We start from the raw sequence: 15,205 nt of genomic DNA on the forward strand, positions 1-15,205 counted from the left end.
GAACATAGAACACATTTTGATTTTCATTTCACTTATTAACAAGTGGTAGTTTGGGAAAAGCTACTCCAGGGAATTTTAGCAGTCAACAGTTTTTCATCTTTGTACTTATTTGTAGGAGGTGTTTAACCATCGATTTAAAATTTTTTTAGTGTTCTCTTTGTGCCAAGAGTTGTCTGAACTTTTAGGATACAAAGATGAATAAGCTAAAACCTCTGGCTTTAAGAAGCTTACAATCTAAAGTCAAATAAATGTGTAAAAAATAAGTGCAATATAATTTTATAAGCATTTTTCTTTTTAGCTGCCATTTATTCAATGTTTACAATGTATTAAGCACTATGCTAAATGTTTCACATGTACTGTTTCACTTAATCTTTACAAAAGCTCTGAGGGTTATATGGTACTCTTTGTATCTTTTCTAAGCTCTAGTTTTCTGAGGCTGAGGAAAGATAAGTAACTTGCCTAGCCTCATAATTCTAGTGAATGCCTAACCTGTTTAATGCGTATCCTTAACCACTATACAATATTTTTTTGTGTTGGAATTATATACAGAATACAGTGTGGGTACAAAGGAAGAGTGGTTGGTTCTTCCAGGAGGATAGAATATCATAGAAAAGATGGTTTGATTTGTGTTTTAAAAGGCAGAGTAAAGGGAGGGATGTGCAGTGAGCAACACCTACAAAGGCATAGAATGTAAAGCTGGATTCTGTGTGTATTTGGGTATAGGTCACTGAGTGGGAGCAGTTGGCCAGAAATGAAGTTAGAGGGCCAAGTGGAGGCCAGATCATAGCAAACCTCTTATGCCAGGCTAAATAGTAGGCAATGGATAGGATTTTAAGAAGAGTGATATGATCAGGTTTGCATTTTAGAAAAAGGTCTTGAGCTACAGTGTCAAAGTTGGATTGGAGAGAGAGACTGGAGGCAGTCATACCATAGAGAGATTACTGTGTTTGGACAGGTCATAGATACATAGTACCAAACTAAGGTAGTAATAGGAGAAAGACTTTTCTGTCTTGGAGACTAATATAGTTTACATTGAGTTAAATGTAAACTCAGTTTACATTTACTTTATTAAATCAATTTTTCTCAGTTGCCTTAAGAGAAAAGCAACAACCACATCATCTGTGCTAAAATTTGTAGGTTTCTTTATTTTCTTTTGGACTGGGGATTAGATTCAAAGATGTTTCATTATCTGCCAGTTCACAGGTTACATGTGAGGTTCCCTGCTTTATAAAACTTTATGGAAGTTAACAAATAACTTTAACAATTTCTAGAGTTGCAGACAAAGCTCTTAATTTGAATATAACTAAAATTGTCAGTCAGTAATATAAGGGAAAATAGCGTCTTATGCCTGTGGTTTGATTTTTGTATTGTGATATAATTTTCTGTACTAATGGGACTAAAACATTGAATTTTTTTAAAAGTCAAAAATCTGTTTGCATATATTGGTTTAGAATAGAAGGAATTTTAAACTATGTGATTGGTAAATGGTAAGTTCTAGCTAATGCTTATCTGTTAGATGACAAGCAGCGGTGACCTGCACTTGATGAGTGAGTGCATTAGAATCAGTCCCTGATTCTTTTAAAAGACAATCAGAGAATAGTAATACTAAACTTAATATTGTAGGCATCTTATCATTGACTATACTATATACCTTTTAAAATTATGGTGAAATGTTCCATATATAGTTAAAGTTATGTTTTGTCTTCATTGTGCTTAGCTGTTTGCCATATTTTTCTTTTATTTTTAGGCCTGCAAAAATTCAATCTGTCTTGATTTATCTACTAATTGTTTGCATGGAAGGTTAACAGGAAACAAAGTAGTAAACTGGGACATTAAGGTAAGTTAATGATGAATGATGGACAACATATTATTTAAGTTTACTGATCCTTTAAAAACTTTTGTCTTTTGAGCACCACCAGATTGATCTGAATAAGTCCTGTTTAAAATGTTTGCAGATACACAGTTTGAAGGATAAATAAATAAGTAGTTGAATGACTATTTGTTTGTAGTGTAGTTATCTTTTTAAACTATGCCATGAGCTTAGCAGTTTTCATAAGAAAAATATGCTGCCCTCGTTAATAGCTCCACTTTTAAGGTATTTAATCCCTAAAACTATGTAACAGATTTCAACCCCTGAGAGACTTCATTGATTATCCCTTTTCTCCTATATCACATACTTCTCCCTGTCTAGTCTCCTGTCCATCAGCTTTAAACAAACTTAGATCTTTCCTCTCTGAGGTTAAAGATGAGTAATTTTTCCTCTTCTTCATAACCCCGTCTAGCCATTATATCTTGTCTGCCTTTTTCTTGTGCCTCATATTTATGTCTTAGCTGGATGTAACGTCTTTGCTTCTATCTAAAGGCCTCTACTTATTTCCCAAGACGGAGTTAACTATTCTTATTTATTTATTTATTTATTTATTTATTTATGGCTGTGTTGGGTCTTCGTTTCTGTGCGAGGGCTTTCTCCAGTTGCGGCGAGCGGGGGCCACTCACTCTCGCGGCCTCTCCCGTTGCGGAGCACAGGCTCCACACGCGCAGGCTCAGTAGTTGTGGCTCACGGGCTTAGTTGCTCCGTGGCATGTGGGATCTTCCCAGACCAGAGCTCGAACCCGTGTCCCCTGCATTGGCAGGCAGACTCCTAACCACTGCGCCACCAGGGAAGCCCGGAGTTAACTATTCTTGTCATGAGTACCTATAGAAGCTTCTATTATTTCACTTATCATGGTGAATAGTTAACTGCTTGCTTGATTCTCCAGTAGTCCTTAAGAACTTCAAAGGAGGGAACACTGCTTTTTCCCCCAGTGCCTGGCACAGGGATACATAATAACATTGTTGACTGAGTGATTAAACTAGTTAAGATTATTTGGGCTAATGTGAAAGTCAGAGATATCCTATTTCTAAAATATAGGATTTCCTTAAAAGATATATTAAATAGAAATTATAGCCTAAGTAAAATAAAAATAAATATAAAAGATAGTTATACTGGAACTTGCTGATAAATCAGCAAAAAAAATGACAACAACAAAAAAACTTTTGTCTTCTAGTCATTTAATATCAATCAAATATGCTTATTGTTTCAATGAACAGAAATCATTAGGATAATTCTTCTATGTAAAAATGAATCCATCAGTTTGTATTAATCTCATGTTATTCATGTGGTATAAAGCTTTTTTCTGTTTAACTTTGAGGTAAGAACACTTAGTCTTACCTGTTAACATAGTAAGATTTATGACTTGTTTGCCAATTTGTAGGTTTTTTAAATTTGAATTTTATTATATTTATTTATTTGTATACAGCAGGTTCTTATTAGTCATCCATTTTATACACGAGTGTATACATGTCAATCCCAATCTCCCAGTTCATCCCACCCCCCCCCACACCCCCCCCCACCCGCTTTCTCCCCCTTGGTGTCCATACGTTTGTTCTCTACATCTGTGTCTGTATTTCTGCCTTGCAAACCAGTTCATCTGTACCATTTTTCTAGATTCCACATATATGCGTGAACATACGATATTTGTTTTTCTTTTTCTGACTTACTTCACTCTATATGACAGTCTCTAGGTCCATCCACGTCTCTACAGAAGACCCAATTTTGTTCCTTGTTATGGCTGAGTAATATTCCATTGTGTATATGTACCACATCTTCTTTATCCATTTGTCTGTCGATGGGGATTTAGGTTGCTTCCATGACCTGGCTGTTGTAAATAGTGCTGCAGTGAACATTGGGGTGCATGTGTCTTTTTGAATTATGGTTTTCTCTGGGTATATGCCTAGTAGTGGGATTGCTGCATCATATGGTAATTCTATTTTTAGTTTTTTAAGGACCCTCCATACTGTTCTCCATAGTGTCTGTATCAATTTACATTCCCACCAACAGTGCAAGAGGGTTCCCTTTTCTCCACACCCTCTCCAGCATTTGTTGCTTGTAGATTTTCTGATGATGCCTATTCTAACCGGTGTGAGATAATACCTCATTGCAGTTTTGTTTTGTGTTTCTCTAATAATTAGTGATGTTGAGCAGCTTTTCATGTGCCTCTTGGCCATCTGTATGTCTTCTTTGGAGAAATGTCTATTTAGGTCTTCTCCCCATTTTTTGATTGGGTTGTTTGTTTTTTTAATATTGAGCTGCATGATCTGTTTATGTATTTTGGAGATTAATCCTTTGTCAGTTGAGATAAGGACACTTATTCTTACCTGTTAACATAGTAAGATTTATGACGTGTTTGCCAATTCGTAAGTTAACTTTTGATGTCACTTATAAGATTGGTTTTATAAGGCTAGTTTTATGGATTACTTATATAGAGAAAGCTGATTGTTTGTGTCATACATTATACTTGAAAATCAAAGCAGTCTTTGTTGCCTTGAGTATAGATATGTAGAAATCAAAAAGGAACAGAATTATCAAGAAAAAGACTATTGCTTTTTTATACTGCAGCAAAATCAAAGCCAAAAAAAGTTAAATGAAATGACAACTGGGAAAAAAACACTTCCCATCCAAAATTCTAGTTTACTTACTGTAAAAAGCCCTTAAAAATCAATATGAAAAACAGGGAAAGACTATGAAGAGGTTGTTTACAGACTTAAGGTACGTAAACACGGCAGTTCAGAACATTTTAGCAGTTAATAATAGCTAATCTTATATAGCACCCATTGTATGTCAGGCACTAAGCACTTTTCATGCATTAGCTTATCTCGTCCTTGTAACAACTTTACAAAGTGGGAATTAATATTATCCTCATCTTACAGATGAAGAAACTGAGGCTGGGGAAATTAGTAACTTGTCTAAGATACTGAATATATTTTGTTAAGCTATCCAGAATAGTCACTTTGAACTTCGGTTGAAGCTACTCACTCCACCTTTTTTGTAAACTTAAAGTAGAGGAGTCAGTCATATTTGTACTGCAAATACATTCTTTTTTTTCATGACTTGTTCTCCTGTTTGTTATGACTAATTGCCTTGTGACAGTTGTTACCTCGTATATCACTAGTGTTACGTTATGAAGTCTACTTACGGGGTCATGTTTAGATTGCCTATGTTGGGAATTCGTAAACTTTGGAAAACAAAGGTGTATTAAAATGGTCTGGCCTTGTCTCTTGAGTATTGATTTTGGTGACCCTTGAGGCTGCTCTTTAAAGCATATGCCTGTACGAGGATTCCTTTAGCTTAGGCCATCATACACCTTGCTTAAAGGTTTAGCAAATTGTAACCTCATACATGCTGTGTAGGTATTAAATGAGAAAATTGCCTGTGTTTTATAAGATTAAAAAATTGTAGTTTCCTCTTTCAGGACAGCATAAACTGCATAGGTGGATTAAATGTACTCTTTCCTCTAATGGAACAAATCAGCCACTTTGGTGAAGGACAGATTCCTGAGGGATTGAATGAAAGCACAGTTTCTGAATTGATAACACCTGTAGAAGGAGATTGGGTGGTATTGAACTCCACAAAGGCATCAGGTATTAAGCTGAAATTAACATGAACTAGTCATTGAGAAACTTGAGAATTGAAAGATAGATTGAAATGTCTTGCTACCATGATGAAGAAACTTAACCATTTGTAGCTGAAGTAGTCCATCCCTAATTTTACTCATGGAGTTCAGAAAGTGCATAATACTTCAGTCAAAACACTTAAGATGTTGATTAGACTCTTGACTATCCTTAGTTTGTACTGTTAGCAGAAATCGGACAACATTGTTAAATTTATGGTAGAGAAAATATTTACATGTTCATATAAGTATATAATATGCAGTCACTGATTTCTCTGATATTTATGCTCTGCATGTGACCTCTGGATGTAAATTCCTGAACCAAATTCCTTGTTACAATATGCATATGATATAGAACATGTGATACAAAAGTGATTAGCATAATTATGGTAATTAATGATATGTTCACAATTCCACAGAGTCAAGACTAGAGAGAAATTTAATTGCAACATTTATCTTGATTGTGAAACACTTTATTCAAAGACATCCTATTAACCAGGACAATCTTATTCACTCCCATGGAATTGCCATTCTTGGTGCCTTACTTCAGAAGGTGAGCTAGTCTAAGGTTATGTAGATGTGACTGATGATTGTAATTACCAGTTAGTGTTGAGGTTTTTTTCTTTCCAATAAATAAATATATATATATATATATTTTATTAAATATATTTTTTAAATTACACGATTATAGCTTAAGTTGTATTAGTGGATATAATTTATTTCACAAGCAGCTTTTTAAAACTTGAATCACCTTATACAAGAACTACTTATCTTACATAACAGTGTATAATCTTTGATATAAGGACCTTGTGTGTTAACTTTGGTATTTGGGATATTTCATCATTTAAAGACACTATTTTAGGAATGTGTTCCAGAGTTACATCAGAAAAAATAATGTTTAAATTGTTTATATTTTTCTAACCAAGATTTTTATATTTAGTAGATGTTTTGAATTAATCATTTCAAATTATAGCTTAATGACAGTTATTTAAACTGAACTTTACAGAACCCTCTTCTATTTGGATTTCAGGTGCCAAGCACCTTGATGGATGTTAATGTATTGATGGCAATTCAATTACTCATTGAGCAGGTATCATTAGAGAAAAATATGCAGCTCCTGCAACAAATGTATCAGTATTTACTCTTTGACTTCCGTATTTGGAACCGTGGAGATTTTCCCTTTCGAATTGGTGAGAGCAGGCTGTTGGATAAATTTTATAGTTGTTTTAGAAATGTATTACTGCTTATGTGACTTTATTTTAGGTATATAATTTAAGAGTGAACTTTCTATTTTAGGTCACATACAGTATCTTTCCACCATCATCAAGGACAGCAGGAGAGTTTTCCGAAAGAAGTATGGTGTACAGTTTCTCCTAGATACACTTAGGATTTATTATGGGTATGATATCCTTACTCCTTCTCAGTTTGATATTGTTTCTGTTACTTGATTGGAACATCTAGATTGTTTATTTTCCAGCAATTCTAATACCTTTAACTTCAGAGAGCCAGGATGTTGTGGAGGTTAAAATGATGAACAGTGGATCACATACACTGGGTTTGAATATTATGTTTCATTAATTGTCTAGCCATAGGCAACTTCTCAATTTTTCTGTGCTAAAGTTTTCTGCTTTGTGACAAGGAGATAATAAAACTGTATGACTTCCTATGGTTGTTTTGAGGATTAAATTAAATGAATTAATAATGTGTAAAGCACTTAGAACTGTGTCTGCTACATAGTATTGCATAAATATAAGCTGTTTTAACAATTTATATCTTTGTCATTGCAACTCCTAACTTCAAAAGGTTTTCCTTAAAAAGAAAAAGAAGCCAAAGATGCTAAGAATTCTGTTAATTACATGGAAACATCTTCTTTTAAACTATGAAATCTTTTATATATAAAAGTACAAAAATTAAAAATTTCAATTCTTGCCCATTTACTTTCTCTTTCAGGAGTGATTGTAAATATAGTGAGCTGTCTCTAGATGATATTCGAACAATAAGGACTTCTTTGTATGGACTAATTAAATATTTTCTGTGCAAAGGCGGAACTCATGAAGAGATACAAAGTATTATGGGTTATGTATCTGCTATCAATGAAGAAGAACAGGTATTATGCTCTGGATAAATCTGTTATTACTTTTTAATAATTAAGTTGCTATATCATCTTCTTTTAAACTTACATGTAATATAACATTTTAAGAGTAAAATGTTTATAGTGTCACATATAATATTATTAAGCAGTTAAAGAAGTAAATTTTATCTCCTGACTGAAAGTTTAATAAAATAAATGGCAGTGTAATAAAATATTTATTTTCTAGCTAATAGTAAAATATTAGCTAGAAAACAGTATGTGGAAAAACTTGTTCTGGCAATTCTGAAATCTGTTTTCATAGGCCACATATGTATATTTAACTATTATCAAAGTTACTAGGCACATTTCTAACATGAATTTTAATATATCATAGGTTCATAAAAATTTTACATAAAGAGTAAACTATAACTGTATTCCTATTTTTAAATACTTCTACGTACACTATTCATTTTTACCTCAGAACTACCCTTTAAGACAGTGGTTCTCAATGTATGGATCCACTTACCTGGGAATTTTTTAGAAATGCAAATATATGGCCAAATCAAGCCCTCCAGGTGATTCTGATGCATGGTACAATTTGACCACTGATACAAAATATACAGACCAGGAATTACTCTTCCCATGTGCACATTTGGAAATATATGTTCAGAGAGATTAGGTGACTTAAAAAGTTACACAGCTGATATACCTGGAAAAATAACCCAGGTGTATTTACTGCTCTTTCTGTGCTCTTTCGGTATACCACTCTCAACACCAAATCTGAGCATCCTTAATTTATGTTGACTCAAATATTTTGCCCTCTATCATGATATATGCATTGTGTACTCAGTGGTTATATGACTTCATAATTGGTATTATATAGAAGAGTTAACTTAGGCTATTTCCTTATAAGGTTAAACTACTTCAAAAGCTTCTCATATTTAGAATAATGAATAATCATCTTATTTCATGATAGCTGTATTGTCACCTGCTATGATTCATTGCCAATGATATTTTCTTGGTCAATTTAGTCAAACAATTATTTACTGAATACTTTTATTATACATATACATAGAGTAATACTAGATATTGTAGGTATTTAATGATGAAAGAATTATCATTCTTATTTTTAGCCTAATGGAGGCAGGGATAGACAAGAAGTGTTTATAAATAATTATGAAACAAAAAAGAGTATGATAATATCTATAAGAGAAATATGAAGTCCCATGAGGTTTTCACTGGAGAGTGTTACAAGCTGAGGAGACTAGGAACGGCTTTATGGAAGCGATGGCTTTTCATATGCACCAAGCAGGATAGGAATGGTTCAGCGGGTGAATGTGAGTAGTGAGAGGATATACAAAAGGAAATGGAATAAGCCAAAAGCCTAATGGAGGAAAGGCAAGGAGGGTTCAGAAGACATCAAATAATCCAGTTAAGCTAGAACATGAGGGTATAGAGGACTTAAATAACTATTTGTGGTTTATGACTTTATTTATGCTTCCATATATGAGTGTGGTTGTTTGTGTTGCTTAATTTTAAAAGCTTTTTGGAATTTTGGACATACTCTTCGGTCTCCTACGTACCAGCCCAACTAGAGGTCAACTTTTCTTACTGCTGTTTGAACCAGGAAATGCTGACATACTTTATGCCTTGCTCTTAAATCAGAAATACTCTGACAGACTAAGAGAAATCATTTTTAAGGTACAAACATGTCTTAAGAGTCTTTATATTTGGGGACATTTGTGGGTGTATGCATTTACATGGAACATATCCATTCTATGAATGTAAATTCTTCTTTTCATGTCTACTTCCATCTAATTTTAAATTGTTCAGTTTGTTTTGATGTATATTTATCATGTTTTTGTTGTTTATGTATTTTAAAACTAATGATATTGTAATCTTATCAATAATTTCAGTGGAAAATCTACTCTGCCATACCAACGTAGAACCTCTTATCCCCCTTTTGACTTACAGTGGGTCTATGTGGCAGATCATACTAAGCTTATTTAGCACCCACTGTTTATCAGGCACTAAACCCTTTTTATATATTAGTTTACGTAGTCCTTGCAGCAACTTTATGAAGTGGATATTATTATTCCCCTCATTTTACAGATGAAGAAACTGAGGCAGAGAAATTAATAACTTGTTAAAGGATGTAGGACATATTTTATTAAGCTATCCAAAATATCCCAAACTTTGAACTTTGGCTGAAGCAGCCCACTCCACCTTTTCAGTTAACTAAAATTAAAGAAGGCAGTCATATTTCTATTGCAAATACATTTTTTTTTCATGATTTATTCTCCTGTTTGTTATGCCAAATTGCCTGTGACATTTGTTTCCCCTTACATCATTAGTATGACATTATGAAGTCTACTTGTGGGGTCATGTTTGGATTGCCTATGTTTGGAATTCCTAAACTTTGGAAACAAAAGTGCATTAAAAGTGGTCCTACATAGTCTCTCCTGAATATTGGTTATGGTGACCCCTGAGGCTACTCTTTAAAGTATCTGCCCACACAGGGTTCCTATATGGAGATTTAATGTTATTTCTTCAAAAATGGCCTTGCAGGGGTTGTTCATGATATTATTTTGCCAAGATTACCCTTTCCATATAGGCTTTCAGTATCTCACTTTGTCAAAGATTGACCTAACTCCAAGAAGTATGGGGTTACTAATTCATTGTTCCATTTTAGCAGATGGATGGGTTGCTTCACAAAGTATTTCCTCGTTGTTGAAAATTATTTTGACAACTGTCACATAAATAGATTACTGGATTGATCTAGAAGTATCTTTGTTTTCTTTCAGAACACACCTTTGTTCCTCTTGCAAGCTACAGGATTTGTTTCCATCTACACCGTAGCCATTAAAAGAAAATTTTAAATTATTCCTTTCATCTACCAAGAAATTTGTATAAACTAGGGTTTTAAACATATTAATTATTCAAATGCAGTTGCATTTCCTTCCAGTTCATTTTTAAATTTATTTTTTAATGATAGCAAGATAATGTAGTGTTCTTCCCTATTTAGTGCTATTTTTTTAATACTTGAGGAATAAAATGATGCTTCAGAAACATTGTACACTAATATTTATTCGATATTAACCTAAGTGACAATTGTTCTTAGTTCTCTATATTGAGAATATATTACTGTTGTGACCAGGTTATGGAACAGATGTTGAAATGCACGAACGTTTATGAACGAAGTAAACAACGTATTCGACTTAGAGAAGTTGGCTACTCAGGATTAGGGCTCCTTCTTAATGAAGCACCTGTTAATACTTCTCTCATTAAAAGTCTCACCAATCAAATTATAAATACAGGTATGACTAAGGCTAAAATATTGATACATTTAAGAAATGTTCTTCATAGTCATGTAATTCTATTTGATGGCTCTGAATTTTTTTTTCTTCTGAAATTCTTCTCTTTCCTCAGGTTGCTTTTAAAATTACCTATTACTTGATTCAGCAGGGCTTTTCTTGGGTACTGTTTCAAATGTACCTTTGTTGTTTTTGTCTCCCCAGAGCATAGCATAGTACCTTACTTGGTAGGCCTTCAGTAAATGTTTATTGACTGAGTGATTAGTAAATAATTGAGTCTATGAAAAGAAAAGGACACTAGAGAAAATACGTACAAGATATTCTTTTTCCTTTCAGAGCTTAAATTCTTAAAGGGAAAATGAAAACTAATTTCAGATATTCTTTTTTGTTTCTAATTTTGCTTTTATGAACCTTTTTTTAAGTACTTCCTACAAACTATAGAATTTTTGTCAGATGCTAGGGGTTCAGAAAGGTATAAGATAAGGTTCTTTGTCTTGAGTGGTTTATCATCTCATTGAGAAGACATGTACATAAAAAGATAAATACAAGTATAAGATCCAAGCAGTATCGACAGTATGGTCAGGCAATCAAAATAAAAGAACAGCTTTTTAGGGTTTAGTCAGGAAGATGTTAAACATTCTAAGCCTATTGTGTTTGTAAAATTTGAACATATCTACAATTCCTATTTAAAATGAAACAATTATTTCTGCATTTATATGACTATTACATACAGTTCTTTCTTTGAGAAAGAAGAAAGCTGGAGGCATCACACTTTTGGATTTCAAACTATACTACAAAGTTATAGTAATCAAAACAGTATGCTGCAGTATGCATAAACATAGACACATAAACAAGTGGAACAGAATCAAGAACCTAGAAATAAAACTATGCGTGTACAGTCAACCAGTATTTGACAAGGAATCCAAGAATATTTAATGGGGGAAAGATAGTCTCTTCAATAAATGTGATTGGTAAAACTGGATATGCACTTGCAAAAGAATGAGAATGGACTTCTGTCTTACACCACCCACAAAAATTAACTCAAATGGATTAAAGACTTAAATGTAAGAACTGAGCTGTAAAAATACTAGAAGAAAACATACGGGAAAAACTCTTTGACCTTGGTCTTGGCAATGATTTTTTGCGTGTGACACCAAAAGCACAAGCAACAAAAGTTAAAATAAACAATGGGACTAAATCAAACTAAAAAGCTTCTGGGGACTTACCTGGTGGCGCAGTGGTTAAGAATCCGACTGCCAGTGCAGGGGACACGGGTTCGAACCCTGGTCTTGGAAGATCCCACATGTTGTGGAGCAACTAAGCCTGTGTGCCACAACTACTGAGCCTGCACTGTAGAGCCCATGAGCCACAACTGCTGAGCCTGTGTGCCACAACTACTGAAGCTCACACGCCTAGAGCCCATGCTCCACAACAAGAGAAGCCACCACAATGAGAAGCCCGCTCGCCACAACTAGAGATAGCCCGCACACAGCAATGAAGACCCAACACAGCCATAAATAAATAAATAAATATATTTATTTAAAAATAAAAAAGCTTCTGTATAACCAAAGAAACCATCAACAAAATGAAAGGGCAGCCTATGGAATGGGAGAAAATGTTTGCAAGTCAAATCTGATAAGGGGTTAAAATCCAAAATATATAAGGAATTCATATAACTCAATAGCAAAAAATCCAATTAAAATATGAGCAAAGGACCTGAATAGACATTTTTTCAAAGGAGATATGCAAATGGTCAACAGATACATGAAAAGGTGCTCATCATCCTTAATTATCAGGGAAATGAAAATCAAAACCACAATGAGATATCACCTCCTTCCTGTTAGTTTGGCTGTTATCAAAGAGACAAGAGATAATAAGTGCTAGTGGTGAGGGTGTGGAGAAAAGGGAACCCTTGTGTGCTGTTGGTGGGAATGTAAGTGGTGCAGCCACTATGGAAAACAGTGTAGAGGTTCTTAAAAAATTAAAAATAGAACTACCATATGATTCAGCAATCCCTCTTCCAGGTATATATCTGAAGGAAATGAAATCATATCTCAAAGAGGTATGATCTGCAACCCCATGTTTATTGTACCATCATTCACAATAGTCAAGGCATGGAAACAACCTAAGTGTCCATCAATGGATGAATGAATAATAAAGATGTGGTATATGTATATATATATATATATATATATATATATATATATATATATAATGGAATATTAGCCATAAAAAAGAAGGAAATCCTGCCATTTGCAATAACATGGAAGAGCCTAGAGGGCATTCTGCTAAGTGAAACAAGTCAGGCAGAGAAGGAAAATACTGTGTGATCTCGCTTACATGTGAAAAAAAAAAAAAATTGAGACAGAGTAGGTTGGTAGTTGCCAGAGTTGGGGCAGTGGGGGAAACAGGTGAAGGTACAAGGGGTACAAACTTCCAGTTATAAGTAAGTTCTGGGGATCTAAGGTATAGCGTGGTGACTATAGCTAACAATACTGTATTGTATATTTGAAAGTTGCTAAGAGAACATATCTTAAGTGTCCTCACCACAAAAAGAAATATAGTAACTATGTGAGATACCGGGTGTGTTAACTGACCTTATTGTGTAATCATTTTGTAATATATACATAGATCATCATGTTTTACACCTTAAACAGTGTTTTATGTCAATTATATCTTAATAAAGTTGGGGGAAAAAATAAAGGGCATCTGTTGTTGACAGCAAGAAAAAAATAAAAATGAAATGATTGTCAGCCTTTATGTATAACTATTACCACAGTTCTTTCTCTGGTTTTCTCTAGTATTTAATTTTAACTTTTTTTTCCCATCATAGATCCTGCTACTAATTTCAAAGATCTGTTATCTGTGGTATATATATCTCACAGAGCACGTATAAATGTCAGGGTGGTCATCTGCAGAAAGGTTAGTAAACTTTAAAGATGTACTTTAAAAATTGCAGTATCATTGTATTGTGAAGAACTTTTAGATTGAGTATTTTTCACCAGATATAAGTTTAATATCTTTTATATGACATAATTTTATAGTTTCCTTTTTTGAGGTGAATTAACTTTATATAATCATAAGAAATCAGCATATAAATTTGTTCTTCTTAGCCATACATGAGCTCCTGGAAATAATGCCCTTTCCAGAGTCAAAAATGTATTACCAGAGAATATTTTCTTTATTCAGAACCTTTTGTTGTGACCATTTTTAATTCAAACACCATATTTTAGAGTTTCTGAATCTCTTAACCTTTGTGGAAAGGATTTTCTATAGTTTGTTTACGAGTGTATTCCAACAATGATTTACCTTCAGTCCACTCATTTAACCTCTAAGTCGATGAATTGTTACCCCGTACGCTTCTTCCTGATTATATCCTTCTCTCTCCTCTACTGGCAACCACTGACCAGTCTAGTATTTAATTTGCTTCTTTGTTTTTCTTTTTAATTTTACTCCTATTATGTCACAGTACCTTTCCATCAGTAAATCTGAATGTATCTTTTTCTTTAACAGCTATGTAGTTTTTTATTCTATGGCTATTCTATAAAAGTATTATCTGGTTCCCAGCTGATGGACATTTAGATTGTTTCCTGTTTTACCGTATTAACAAACTTCTGTTAGGAACATATTTTTACATCTGTCTTTACCTATCCATGGTAATATATATGTAGGACATAATTCATGAAATGTAATTTTTCTGTCAAAGAGTATTCACGTTTTACATTTTAATGGATTTTGCCATGTTTTCCTTGAAGCAAGTCATGTAAATGGATCCTTTTCCTTTCAGTGTGCAATTAGAAACCTCTTTCAGTACAGCCCAGTTTTTATTCATTATGTGTTTATAAAATAGCTGTAAAATAAGTCTGAAAATTTTAAAGTCATGAAATCATGAAAAGTTTCTTTGCCAACCAAAGGTTAATATGTTCAACTTAGTTAATGTGTTTAAAATTGCTATTGTGCACTGCTGCAGTAATGGTAGCTCACTGATTGACGGCATTAAGTGAGGAAAGAAACTTAACGTGTCATCATGACTCACTGAGACTCACTGCTTTCTATATCAGCATCAGTGTACATAAGAACCATTAATTTTGAAGTCCGCACCAACATAACTCATTTCCTGCTATGAAATTTCTCAGAGTTAGAAATTCTGATAAAAGAGATACTCTGTAAACACTGGGAGCCAAAGTTCTTTTCATCTACTTAAAAGTTTATTGGCTTTGTGATTAAAATATCTTAAAGATCTTAACAGCATTTCTGATAGTGTTTGAGAACTTGTTTTTATCCAAAAAATGTGAAGTCAGTTGGGATACTAGAGGTCATACACATTGCCA

General features: G+C 33.7%; 1 protein-coding gene across 1 annotated transcript in view; it reads left to right on the top strand.

The window, feature by feature from the left end:
- Positions 1 to 15,205, top strand: part of NBEAL1 (neurobeachin like 1) — a 173,657-nt gene that overhangs the window by 85,073 nt on the left and 73,379 nt on the right. The window contains exons 19-27 of the mRNA XM_061186681.1: positions 1,748 to 1,837; positions 5,292 to 5,460; positions 5,909 to 6,042; positions 6,520 to 6,679; positions 6,786 to 6,888; positions 7,440 to 7,596; positions 9,103 to 9,261; positions 10,718 to 10,877; positions 13,708 to 13,796. Of these exons, the coding sequence (XP_061042664.1) occupies positions 1,748 to 1,837; positions 5,292 to 5,460; positions 5,909 to 6,042; positions 6,520 to 6,679; positions 6,786 to 6,888; positions 7,440 to 7,596; positions 9,103 to 9,261; positions 10,718 to 10,877; positions 13,708 to 13,796 (1,221 nt within the window). The remainder of the gene's footprint in view (positions 1 to 1,747; positions 1,838 to 5,291; positions 5,461 to 5,908; positions 6,043 to 6,519; positions 6,680 to 6,785; positions 6,889 to 7,439; positions 7,597 to 9,102; positions 9,262 to 10,717; positions 10,878 to 13,707; positions 13,797 to 15,205) is intronic.

Source organism: Eubalaena glacialis, chromosome 1, assembly GCF_028564815.1.
Source record: "Eubalaena glacialis isolate mEubGla1 chromosome 1, mEubGla1.1.hap2.+ XY, whole genome shotgun sequence".
NCBI lineage: Eukaryota > Metazoa > Chordata > Mammalia > Artiodactyla > Balaenidae > Eubalaena > Eubalaena glacialis.